The 13487-nt window shown below is 50.3% G+C and overlaps 1 protein-coding gene across 4 annotated transcripts in view; it reads left to right on the top strand.

Annotated features, from left to right (window-relative positions):
• The first annotated feature begins 3592 nt into the window (after positions 1-3592).
• Positions 3593-13487, top strand: part of HIPK2 (homeodomain interacting protein kinase 2) — a 190128-nt gene continuing 180233 nt past the window's right edge. For 2 of the 4 annotated variants that reach the window (XM_058724111.1, XM_058724112.1), the window contains exon 1: positions 3599-3971. In XM_058724111.1, coding sequence (XP_058580094.1) covers positions 3953-3971 — 19 coding nt within the window. In that variant the 5' untranslated portion in view covers positions 3599-3952. Of the gene's footprint in view, positions 3972-13487 lie in introns of all 4 variants that reach the window. The other 2 variants (XM_058724109.1, XM_058724108.1) reach the window with 2 other exon arrangements.

Here is a 13487-nt window from a genome sequence, read left to right on the forward strand (position 1 = left end):
AAGGTGGGCATGTGGGACGGAGACTCCTCTCAAGATGTTGGCACTTGACGCAAGTGCTCTCTTTCTTCATTTTAATTCACCTTCCGTGGGGGTATCTTAGCTTCCTAGGGCTGTCATGCCAAAGCACCACAGACCATGTGGCTTTCACAACCAAAATTTACTTTCTCACAATCCTGGAGGACAGAAGCCTGAGATCAACATGTCAGGAGGTGCAGTTTCTTTTCAGACCCCTGTCCTTGGCTTGCAGATGGCCACCTTCTCCCTGTGTCTCTTGTGGTCTTCCCTGTCCGCGTCTGTGTCTGAATTTTCCTGAAAGGACACCAGCCATACTGGATTAGGGCCCCCCGAATGACCTCATTTTTTAACCGCATTACCTCTTTATTTTTTAAAAATTGTTTTTAACATTTATTCATGTTTGAGAGTCAGAGAGAGACAGAGCACGAGTGGGGGAGGGGCAGAGAGAGAGGGGGAGAATCCGAAGCAGGCTCCAGGCTCTGAGCCGTCAGCACAGTGCCTGATGTGGGACTTGAACTCACAAGCTGTGAGATTGTGACCTGAGCTGAAGTCGGATGCTTAACCGCCTGAGCCACCCGGGCGCCCCTGCATTACCTCTTTAAAGACCTCAATACAGCCACATTCGGAGGGACCAGGGGTTAGGACTTCAACATGTGAATTTGGGGAGGATAGAGGGGGTATCCCAGAGACCAACATGGCCTGGAATCACTCATGGCTTAAGAGCAACTGGGGTGGGTTTAGAGGCAATTATTTCAACACCAATCAGTGCAAGCTCTGAGCAGAGGGGCATCCAAATGAGTATGCCATGGACCTGGCCCCAGAATGCTGCCAAGCCAGCTATGGGGGAACAGACCGCCTCCCTAGAAGGGGGGGGGGGTCGGCCATCTAGGCTGGGCGATGCCATGTGGCAGCAGAGTGTGCATGCCAGGAACTGTTCTGTAAGCCTAGAAGAAGAAGAGATAAAAATCAGGTCAGTCCCATGGAGGTTTTCGAAATAATCACAACCACCTCTTATCGAACCTCTACTGTCTGCCAGCACTCTATACAAGCTCTGTCTCCAGTCCAGTTCCACCCCAGGTGCCGTGGAAAGTCCTAGACCCAATAACTTCTACCAAGTTCTCAGTGTTGTGCTGGACGCAAACGAGCACATGTTAAATGGCAGCTATCATCGCTCAACTAACACTCGTCCAGTACCTACCATGTGCCAGGCGATGTGCTCGTTGCTGGGGATATAAGGCCAAGCAAGATCAACATCGTTTCTGCCCTTGTTGAAGGTGCTCGCTCTTTAGAGATGCACCATCCAGTATGGTGCGGAGCCGCTAGCCACACGTGGCCATGACAATGAAAAATTCAGCTCCTCGGTCACATTAGCCACCTTTCGTGTGCTCGACAGCCACAAATGGTTACATTTTCATCCCTGCAGCATTTTCTATCAGGTAGCACTGGAAAGGGGCGGAGAGATAACACCTGTACCGTAAAGGTCATGAGGGAAGAATAGTGATACTGTTACTCTCTCAATGCAACAGCGTTGCAGAAACTGAAGCTAAGAGACCTTAAGCAATTTGACTCAGTTCACACAGCTACTAAGTGGAAGAACTGGGATCGGAACCCAGGTACATCTTAATCTCATGTTGCCTCTGGCTGTTTTGTGGAGGGAACTGTCAGGCACAGGTAGAATCTGGTTAAAGAGAAAAGACAGAGAAGGTGCCCTTGGTGGGAAAGTAGCAGCTTGGGCAAAGTCACAGATGGGGAAGGCTGGCAGAAGACCATGAATAAACCAGTCTGGCTGGAGAGGCAGTGACTTGCTGAACTCATGTGCTTGGAATGGTAAGTCAGGGCCTGCCTGCTTTGATTCCGAGCCAAGGAACTGGGAACCTCGGCAAAGGGTGACTCCTTGAAAGGTGTCGGCAGGTCCATGGCACGGTCAGAACTGTGTGTTATGGAGGTGACAGTGCTTAGGGGGAACTGGACTGAGATCAGTTAGGGATAGCAGTCGGGATAGAAAGAAAGGAACGAATGAATGGTGTGGAGCAAAGAACACCAAAGTGGGAGCCAAAAGATGTGACCTTGAGACTTCATAGCGGGCAACGTTGAGCGAAATTCACTTCTTTGGGCCTCACTTTCTCAATTCTAAAAGGGCAGGCCTGGCCCAGAGGATGTCTGAGGCTCTTCTCAGCAGTCGTAGTCCAGGATTCTGCAAATGTGATAACATGAGGCTAAGAGAAGCAGTGGAAAGCAGAGCACTGAATAGAGGGGCGAAGAAGATGGCCGAGTCAAAGGTCCCCCTGATAAGCGGGAACTGTGCTTCGCTAACAAAACCAGGTAAGTGTGTGAACGGGCTTCCCTCTTGTGGGGTTTGGGGGTGGGGGTCAGAGGGTATGGAGGTTGGGAAGAATAAGTAGTGAGAAAATCATGACTTTGTTTTTAAGAAAGTTGTACAGTGATCGTTACGTTACAGCCCCCAAAGTATAGATTTTAAGCTTTTTTGATCCTTGACTCACAGTAGGAAATAAAATTTACATCACGGTCCAGTACAGGTGTCCAGTATTGTATAATGGAAATAAAAGGTTTCTGAAACAATAGTTACGCTCACTAAGAGCAATGGATCCTAATATTGTCTATTCTGTTGCATTTCGATTTTTTTTTTTTTTAAGGTGGTCGCCATCCCCTGAACTAATTTTATGATCAGTTAATGTGTCTCGATCCACAGTTTCAAAAACACTGCTTAAGAGTTTGGCCCCAAGTCTTCTCACGCTGGAGGCGATGGCTGGGCATCCTATGGAAGAATCCAGGAGGGAGCTGAAGTGACCCTGGAGAAGACTCCGGGCTGGGGGGAGTTTGGAGACGTTTACTTGAAGCCCTGATCGGAGCGCGTGGAGAAGAGCAGAGGCCTGGGAACGGCCGTCCGGGCGGCGGAGCCGCGCCCCCCCCCCCCCTCCTCGCCCCCGCCCAGGACACTGCAAGCCAGGAATTCGGCAACCACCGGGGGCTGCAGGTCTGAAGCTTGCGCGGAACAGCTCTGCACCCTCCGACCCCAAGTGGATTTCCAAAGCTCCTCCCCCCACTCACCCTCCCGGGAGGCGGGCGAGCGCCCACCCCTCCCTTCATTCATTGCACACCTAGCTCCGGGCCAGGCGGGCGAGCCTCTCCGCCGGCGGTGCCCCCTTCCCGTCTCTGCCCTCCCGCCCCGCTCGCGCGCGCACACAAACTTCTGGCTGCCACCCCTGCGGACCGGCTGTCCCCGGCCGGGCGGAACGCAACTGCGCGCACCTTGCCCGCGAGCCCCGCGGCGGCCCCGAGCCTCCCCCCCCGCTCCGCCCCACCCCGCCCCCAGCGCCCGCGCCCGCCCCGGCCCGCCGCTCCTGCCCTCCGCTCGGCCTTCCCCGCCTCGCATCCGTGCCATCGGCGCTCGATTGCGCGCGGACTCCGCGCTCCGCGGCTCGCTCGCTCGCTCGCGCTCGGCCCGCCGCCCCCGCCCCCCCCCCCGGCCCCCGCCCCCGCCCCTCCTCCCGGCTCCGCCCGCCCCTCCTCCGCCTCCCGTGCAACTTTTGCCGAAGCCCCCACACACAGCCATGCTGAGCTGAGCTCCGGCCGGGCACTGGCCGCGCGCTGCCCGCCCCGGCTCCCGCCCCACCGCGGACCCGCTCGGGGGCCGCGGCCGCCCGGCCCCTCGGCCTCGGCCGCTGCGCCCGCCCGCCCCGGCCGCCCCGGAGCCCCGCGCAGGGGCCCGGCCTCGGCGGCGGCGGCGGCGGCGGCGCCCGGCCCCCTCCCCCGGCGCCGGCCAAGTGAGGCGGTGATGCGGGCGCTGGCGGCCCCGGCTGCGCCGAGAGCGGAGACACAGGCTCAAGATGGCAGATTCCGACTGAGGCTGGGGGGGCCGAGCTCGCGCGCCGCGTTCCCTTCTCCGTTGCCATGAACCGCGGACACCCCGGCCCCGATGGCCCCCGTGTACGAAGGTAAGGGGCGCCCTGCCCGCCGACCCCGCTCGCCCAGCGCCGCCCGGCCGCCGCGGCCCCCGCAGCTTTGTTCTGCCCGCGGCCCCTCGCCGGGCCGCCCCCCCCTCCCACCCCCGGCCCGCAGCCCCCCGGGCGCCCGGCCTCCGGCGCCCCACCCCCCCGGGGCTTTAACCGGCTCCCGACCCCTCCCCGCCTCCCCCTCCCCTGCCCACGGCACGACCGGGATCCGGAATTTAACAGGATCTTATTTCCAGGGTGGAGAAAGAGGCGGGGGGTGGAGGGGGGGGGGGGTGCGAGGGTGGGCTCCTGCCCGAAGAAAAGAAATTGGGAGGGGGCGCCTGGGAAAAGACGGACCCGTGACTGTGCTTTTCATTTATTTGGGGTAAATAAAGGTGATGCGGCTTAGCTTTCATCCTCCCCCCTCCCCTGCGCACCGCCCCCCCCCCCCCGGAAAATTACCTTTAGGGTGATCTTCCCACTCTGTCCCCACGGCTCCCCTTTCCGCTGCTCTCCACTCCCTCCCCACACTCCTTTATTCTTCGCGAGCCTCTGATTTTGGGGGGGCTGTCGGATGGGAATGTATGTATGGGGCTAGGTGATGAGACGGGGGTACGGATGAAAAGTCCATTTCAGACCCAGGCAGAACAATGAAATTGGCTAAAATCTCCCCGCATTAGCGTGTGGAAGGGAAAATGTAGTTGAGCTTTTCAAGTCGGGGTGGGGGGGGGGGGCTCGGGGGGGAGGCGGCCGAGACGGTTCCCTCGGTGGGTCTGGCTCAACCTGCGTGGTGGTGCACCTTCACCTGGCGTGGGGTCATTTTCCCGATTTGACTGTCTTTAGGAAGAAAGAAAAGCACGGAGGGCAAAAAGCACTCCACTCCCCTTGCCCTCCCTCTCCGTTTCGCTTCTCTCCGGTCGGTTCTTGTCAGCTTGCAGCCAGAAATCAAACCAGAATCAACTAAGTTTTTACACTTCGGTGTGTTTTTGTGTGCTTGTAGTAGGAGGAATTTTAAACCAAAGGGTGCCCGATTTTTTTCAGTCATTTCATCGTGAAAATGTTTTTCTCATGAAATCATTGAAATAGCAGCCTTTACATACTTTTAGCGTCAGTCCATCTGGCTTTCTTTCGGTTTTGTTCAGATATTCTGTGGATGAAATAGCAAATGAGAGGGGAAAGGGTTTGTGTGGAGCAGAGAGGAGGGGCGGGGAGAGGAGGTTTTAATCCTTCTATAAATCCCGGGGACAGTGCTGGCGAGTGAGACAGGGAACACATTAATAGTTTTATCTCTGTTACAAGAGGCAGATTAAAAAAAAAAAAAACTTATCTGAAAAGAAAATCTGTTATTAGTTCCAGGGCTCCAAATGAATTTGGTTTCTGGATGGAATAAAGTTACCAGTCAGGCCCTGGATAATGAGGCTGTAAATAACCTATGGACTGTAAATATTTTTTTTCAGACTCTCTTAGAAACAAAGGGGCTGTTTAGAAGGCAACAGAGAGATGTTATTCCAGGGGCTTTCCTCTTTGATTCTGAAGAACACAAGGTCCATTTAACCATTCGACAAAACAAAACGAAATTTCTGATCACTCCACCACGCAGAATAGAACGAGCCAGTGGCTCTGTGAACATGCTAGGAGAGCCCATGTCGGGCCTTCATTGTTCGTCTGTGTCTATGGGAGGGGGCTACAGTCAATGCTCCCACTGTCTATGGAGTGTTAAAATGAAACAATTTTCTCTTTATTAAGTACCTCCTTGAGACTCCCTCTGCTGGACACTCCGGGTGAGCATTAGAGAAGGAACTTGGCAATGGATTCAGAACTATAGTAAACGGCTGCTTTCCCTTTTAGGAGGGGCTGGGTATGTGGGTTGGGATGTATTTTGTCAACTTTGTAGAAAGCCGGCTTGGGAACTGTGCTGTTCTCCTCCTGTTCCTTTCCGTTCCAAATCCATATGGAATGTAGGCCATACCCCCGGGGCTAAGACGTGGCCCTGCGGTTCTGACTCCAGTGTTTTTTAAGTTATTCTTTTAGTGCATGACACCAGATAAAGAATTGTGGGTGGGTAAGGTGTTAAGGGTTAAGAACGATCTTGGATCTCAAAGGTCTCAGGAGCTCGCTGTTTTTATTTGCAAGCTTCATTCCCTGTGGCAGGTGACCTACCTGGTCACCTCTTTCAGCCCTGGGTTTCACTCAGTCTTGCCTTGTTCCTACACTTTGTACCCTTTGATTCTGCTGGAGTTTCTGTGCATCTCTATCCTTTTTCTGTTCTTTCTCCTCTCCCCTTCTCAACCAGTCCAGCCTCACACGCTCAGGCCTGGGTCTTTCTTGAAGGAGACTGTTGGTCACGTTCTGAAACAGACAGGTGACCTCTATAAAGGATTGTATTGCTGGAACCTACATTCATTTCGTGGGATGAGTGCTTCTAAGACTCCAGTGACCTCCTTTTCCCCTCCTTGGCGACATCCGCTGCATTCAGTGAGCCTGGTTTTTACCATATCCCGGTCACAATGCACGGACTCCCTGTGTCTATCCTGAAGGAGTAGGGCTTTTCCTGGGGAAGTCACCCAGAAGAGCGATTTCTAATTGTTTTCGAGCTACTAAAAAAACGAACATGGGGTTCTTCTAAGGAGAAGTACAGTGACAGGTGAGGTATTTCTGCTGGGATTCAGGAGTGCACTCGTTTGTTTAAATGGGGTGCACTTGCCCCAGGCGGGGATACTGGGTCAAGGCCTGAATGCAACCGTGGGGCATTCTGAAGTGCCAGCTCTTGAGAGAGAAATGCCGTCTTTGGGTATGTGTGATAATCCGAATTAATGGGTAGCCAGGTGTTACCAGGCTTCCACTTCCTGCTTTTAAGGTTAGGTTTTAAATAGTGCATTAATTTTCAGTAACTTGGTACTGGTTAAGGTAAACTTCTTTAAAAAGGTTTATTTTCTTTAGAAAGTTAAACATTTGCCTTGCGATTGTGTTTACTCCATCAACTTGCTTAGCAAGGCTTTTTTTCAGTATGTAGTGCAAAGGCCAACCACATAGGTCTGTATTGCCAGGGGTTCTGAACTAGGGGACCCTACATTCCAAGTTAATTATGTCCCACCGTACCTGAGATGTGTCACGTCAATTAGTGCTGGCTTACACAGTCAGACTTCCCAGAACTGTCGTACTGAAATCTCTCATCAGATGGGTCTAAAGACACCTACCAAAATGCCTACCAAGAAATGGATTCTGAATCATCTTCCATTAAAAGAATTTGATGACACACGTTCTAAAATATCTTTTCCTGTGTTTGTGTTTTATATTTTTAAAATGAGTAAGTATAAATATTGTTTTCATTCGCGCCACATTTGAGTAGTGAAGCAAGGGTCATTAATTTTATCCTCAATTCCAGACAGTGTGGCACAGTGCTTAGATCCGAGAAACCTGGGTTTGAATCTGGCTGTACGACTTTGGACATGTTACTGAACTTCTCTGAGCTTTGTTTTGTTTTGTTCTGTTTGAAGCCTTATTGGATTGTACGAGGACTCCATTAGCAAGGAGTATATGTAAAGTGCCTGGCTGTAGGCATTTTCTCTGTGCGTGTTAAATCCCTCTTTTTTTTTTTTTTAAATTTTTTAATTTTTCTGTTTTTGCACTGCTTACAGGCATGATGACTCCAGGGAAAGAATAACCCACAAATAGTTTGGAAAACCAATAATAGCAACATTTCAATTATTAATCTCCTGCTTTTCCTCTTCCAGTTTGGGCACCAGCGACAATAAAACCCCCCACGGCCACGCAAGAAAGAGCCTTTCTGACCCCCTGTGTGACCTTTCTAGATTTCTATTCCCACTGAGTTTCTGCCAGCTTCAGGTAGAGAATTTCTCACATTCTATGCCACTTTAAAAATGAGGAAACAAACCGTTAGAGCAGAGTTTCAGGGGCTGCAGCTGTGCCTGTGGGAAAGTATCCCAAAGCATGAAAGATAACCTTCAGCCCTAACCAGGATCCCTTCCTAACCCAGGGGGCAGGCGGGGAAAGGGTGCAGCCAGTCGGCTCACCAGCCTCAAGAGGGGCGGCACCCACCCAGTCCCACGCCGGCGTCTGGCTCATCGTGCATTTGACACACTTTTCCTACAGGAGAAAACTTGGTGCTTTATGCACGTTACAGCTGCTCCTATCTTCATATTTAATTTTCTTATGTTTCCTCATTTCTCTTCCTTCCCCCCGTAGAGACCAACCTCAGGGAACCACCTTTGAGGTTTCTAAGGAACAAAGTAGAGATGATCAAGAGGGTATGATATGTGACCATTTTTTTTATTGTTCTCTGAACGTGTAATTTGCCAGGGCTTTCTGGTAGTCTTGTGATGACAATTCAAGCACTTGAGGTGGCCGTCAGAGACGGGATTCAGAATAACGCCAGCCGACTTTGTATAACCACCGATAGATAGAGTGTGAACGTGAAAGGCCCGAACTCGCAATAGTTCCGTCTAATTTGATGATACTCTGTGTGTGTGTGTGGGGGGGGGGGGGGGGTGAGCAGGGGGGAAGAAAACTGAAAAGCTGGGGTATAGGGAGGTCTTTATTTTTCTTCTAAAAGAAACCAAGGTGCCTGAAGTTCATAGCGGGAAGTGTGACTTATGTGCCACTTAGAATGTGCTGCACCCCCCACTCACATTAACTCACTGTCCTAACAGCCCCACGAGCTGGGCACTGTCACCCTCGCTCTGCAGGCAGGGCACATCTTTAATGAATTCACTTAACAAGCATTTACGTAGGGGCTCTTTCCTCGAGGAGTCCAGGAGGTATGGGAAGCGAAAGTCAAAAAGTACACGTGGGATCACCGGACCGTGGCCTGACTCAAGGTGGAATGCTTTTTGGGGGACGCGTGTGCGCACCAGTTTTTAATTTTTAACGTGCGATTGTTTCTTAAGCTGTACAGGGAAGGCCTCGTTTCCGCATTTTTCTCTTGAAAGATGTTTAATTTGGATCAAACAAGTATTTCTGAATGTAGGAAATCCCTGTTACAAATTTCCTTAGAAATCACCATCTCTAGTTACCATTGCTTCCTCTTTTCTTATATTTTGTATCCTTGTAAATGCAAATATGTTTCTAATTTGCACACCCGCCCCTCGGAGACTTTTTGTTCTTTAAGGCTACGGGTTGTGCTGTGAGTGGACCAAGCGGACCCCTGCATCGGCCGTGGCTTTTGGAGAATTAATTTCTGGCCTGGCTGCCTGGATGAGATCTTGTGTTGTGGTACTTATTGGTGGGGATATAGATCCCTCAGGGAATTGTGGGAGAAGAAAACCCGGCTCTGCCACTCAGGAGCATAGAACCGAGGGCAGGAGAGGACCTCAGGAGAAATGTAGTTCATCCCTCCTGCCTTCAGGAGTGTCAGTGTCCATGACTTGAAATCGTCAGTTCATCAAAACAACCTCCCAACCCCCCCCCCCCCCCCCCCCCCGCCCAGGGAAGAGCCACGCTAGGAACCCCCCTCAGTGACCAATTCCAGGATTCTAGTAACTGGATTGCCAAAAAATTCCTGGGCCCACCAGTTCTCTGCTGCCATCGTTCAAACCTGTTTTCTTTTACTCTGTTCCTTTCTCTAAAACCTTTCATATATTTGAAGATAATAACTGGGTCTGTTCAGCTCTTTCCCCACAGAGCCTGTTCTGTGTCCCCTCCCTCCTCTGAACTCTCTCTAGTTTCTCCACGTTAAAAAAAAAAAAAAAAAATCGTGGTGGTCGAAACTGAATGCAGTTCTTTAATAATGGTCTCATTAGTACAGTGTACATAAGAAAAATGACTTCAGGCTTCTTGCATCACCGGGAACCCCTAGAGGGCAGGAACCAAATCTGATTCATCTTTGCACCCCCCACAGTAGCTGTGCAGTCCGTGAAACCTCGTAGGCACTTCATAAATATCTGTTGAATTGACTCTTCCTTTAATATATCTAAGTAATAACTTACATACACCAGCGCTGGATTGGTAACCAACAGCTCGCTTCACCTCAGTCCCAAGTCTTCGAGTTCCTTCCGTGGCACGCGCAGTCATCCCTCCCCCAACAGCGCCGCCTTCCGCTTGACTCGGCGTCTGCTGGATCCCTTTGAATTCACTCACCCGCTCCTTCCAGCTCTTCAGAATCTTATTTATCTCCTACACATCCGACCAACAGAATGCAGAGGACATGAGTGTCTGAAGTTGAACTGCTCTTGAAAGAAGAGAAGAGACTACACAGAAGAATCTTGATGATTCAGTGTAATATCAGTTCCTCCAGGTTTAGAAAGGACAGTTTGTCAAATTCTCTACAGATTCTGAGTCAGCTAAAGCCATACCTGTTTTTCTGGGTTCTCTGTGACAAGTAAGCGAGGCATTTGTGAGAGCGGCTGCAAGTCAGCTGGTATTCCTCCCTGTCTTCTTTGGTCTAAAGCCAACAGAAAAGGCCAAAGATTCTGATGGACAAGGCCATTCAACTTGGGACTTTCTGATGAGTGACTCTCCCATTAGAAAGTAAGCCAGTAAAATAGTTGCCAATACAAAAAAAAAAAAAAAAGCAAACCTTGAAAACTGGAAAATAATTTTGTGGTTTTTACAGTCACTTATTTCTACACATGGCACTGAAGAGATTTGTAGTGTTTTGAAAGTGGTCTGTTTTGGCAATTCTTGCCTAACTTCTTTTGCTCTAGTAGGTTCTGATTAATTAAATGCCACTGTGTTTAAGCAGAATGAAGATTGATGGACTCTTGCATGTGCTAATGCTGTAGACTTCATAAAACCTTTACTGTCACAAAAAGAATACAGTCTAATATGTGAGCGAACAAGGGCGTTTTCCTTCGGTTGGTGGTACCTATGCTCAGGAAAAGATCGCTGCGGAAGCTGCTGTAACGTTGGGAAGAAAAGCACTTTTGGTTCACGCAGTTATAGATTGCATCCTGACAAAGGAAGGTTTGTTTCTGTATTTTTACCATTTTCCTCCGTATCAGTATTACCTCACTGATTCAACCTACAGAGTTCTTATTCACAATATAAAATGATTTTTCCAAGAGCTTATCGTGCCAGTTCTACGTAGAACTTCTAGTTTCATAAAGTATTAAAGAAGCAAATTTCAGGTCGCCTGGGTGGCTCAGTGCATTAAGCGTCCTACTTCAGCTCAGCTCGTGATCTCACGGTTCATGAGTTCAAGCCCTGCGTTGGGGTCTGTGCTGACGGTTCAGAGCGTGGAGCCTGCTTCGGAGCCTGTGTCTCCCTCTCTCTGGCCCTCCCCCACACGCACTCTGTGTATCTCTCAAAAATAAACAAACATTAAAAAAAAAATTTTTTTTTAAAGAAGCAAATTTCAATGGTACCTGTGCCTGCAGTCCTCTTTTTTTTTTTTTAATTTTTTTTTTCAACGTTTTTTATTTATTTTTGGGACAGAGAGAGACAGAGCATGAACGGGGGAGGGGCAGAGAGAGAGGGAGACACAGAATCGGAAGCAGGCTCCAGGCTCCGAGCCATCGGCCCAGAGCCCGACGCGGGGCTCGAACTCACGGACCGCGAGATCGTGACCTGGCTGAAGTCGGACGATTAACCGACTGCGCCACCCAGGCGCCCCTCCTGCAGTCCTCTTAAAAGTCATATGGTCAGGAGATTTGGAAAGCTCTGGTTTGCTGATTGTTGAAGTATATTCTTTTTTTTCCCCCCCCTCTAATGAAGAATTTATAGAGCTCTGACAAAAACCAGCATGTAAGTTCCTGAAATTGTGCAGAAAGGCTGCAAGTTACACCCTCCTGAGTTCTGTGTGACTGCAGCTACTCACCAGAATCCAGGCTGATAGCAACTTCTGCCGGAAAGTAAGTTCCAGGGGAACTCGTTATAGGCAGAGCGAGAGCACACGCGTGCACGAGTTCAGCTTTATCCCCTGAACCGCTTACATTTGCAGCCCCAGCACAGTATGGTTACTGTTACTCATTAAGTATGACCCTCACCATCAGGGAGAGATTAATCGATATTCGTTATGTTCCGTTAGCCGTGACTGGGAGGTTCTCTCTCATGCAGTGCAGCAGTGTTTCCTTTAGAAAATAGTTAAAATGAAGAAACTCGTTTAATCACACCATAACTTACTTCCAAAAGGATTTAAGGCCGCTTACAGGGTTAACTTTCTGGACGATGGGAAACGAATTTAGGTAGATCAGTTTTGTGGATCAGCTTATTACCGAGGATGTCGGATAAGTGAGGTATTCCTACGCCAAGAGGCTACAGGAGCAGTCAAAACTCCCGTGCCAGCATAACAAGGTGAATAAGCAGAGAGCATAATGGAATTCATTTGCAAAGTAATTTTTGCTTGGCTGGAGTGGTAAGCACAAAATAGGCCAGTAGATGAGAACGGGAAGTGTTTGGGATCAGTTGTTGAAAGGTTTAAAGGGGGTTCTAATTCAAGAGACATTTTATGGTATGGAGAAGGGGACCAATCTAATCAAAATGATACTTGAACAAGGTAATTTTCCCTGGCCTGAGTATCATAGTGGAATGAGACCACCAGAGGGTGAGCCTTGCTGGGAAGCCATGTGCTGCAGTGGAAGGTATGAGCACCGTGCAGACGGACCCGGGGCCCTTGTTGGGGTCACGGAGGAAAATGTGCAGCGTGCCTGACCCGAGGGTTCAGTACATATTTGTTCTTTTTCACTTTCCTCCCCACACCTTATGGCAGCATCCTAGGATCAGGAAAGCTTGCAGGGGTTGGCAACACCATGATATTTATTCTGTTTTTCCCAAGAATCTCTTCTCTTTCTAGGCTCTCTCACATTCCACGTGGAGATCGGCCTATTTCAGTATCTTATTGGTCACAGTAGAAACCCAGTGGGATCTTCACACATTAGTATCGACCTTTGACACAGGAGGAAACCGAGGTCCAGAGAGGCGAAGAGGCTGCCCTGATGTCGCCTAGAGAGAAGAGGGGAGGCAGAGCCAGGGTTCTTGTCTCCCAGGGCAGTGTGCACAGAAGGCTCGGGACACCAAGCGGGGCTTTGCTGGGCTGCACTAGCAAATGGAGCTCCGGGGGTAATGGTTCCCACAAGGCTGTGGGAGCCCCTGGCCTTTCCCCCCGGCCTACCCAGAAGGGATAAGGCTGTCAGAGGCCCTGGCCTACCGGGGGCCGGGGGTGGTGGGGGACAAGGCTGTTAGAGCCCTGGCCTTTCCCTCCAGACCTACCCGGAAGGGAGCTGCTGAGCTGTGCTTCTCCTGGGTCCCCTGTGGCCCACAGTGTCTCACAGAGCTTGTACGCAGGCAGGATTTTCCCTGTTCCCGAGGAAAGCAAGGCCCCGTGCCCTCAGCTCCAGCGTTCAGAGTCTTCTGTTAGGAAGTTGTTGCTCGGTTTCTCTGAGAAGGTTTGCAGCTTGTCACCATAAGCTACTCATTAACAAAAACAGAAAAATCACAGAGAAACCAGTACAACTGAGCTGAGTTTCAGAGAACCTCAGAGTATCTTCCAGTCATTAAGCAGCTTTGCTTTTCTTTTCTTTAATTCTGATTTCCCAGGTACAGTTTAGAGTCATTTTTTTCTCA

This window comes from Neofelis nebulosa, chromosome 4 (genome assembly GCF_028018385.1).
Source record: "Neofelis nebulosa isolate mNeoNeb1 chromosome 4, mNeoNeb1.pri, whole genome shotgun sequence".
Taxonomy (NCBI): domain Eukaryota; kingdom Metazoa; phylum Chordata; class Mammalia; order Carnivora; family Felidae; genus Neofelis; species Neofelis nebulosa.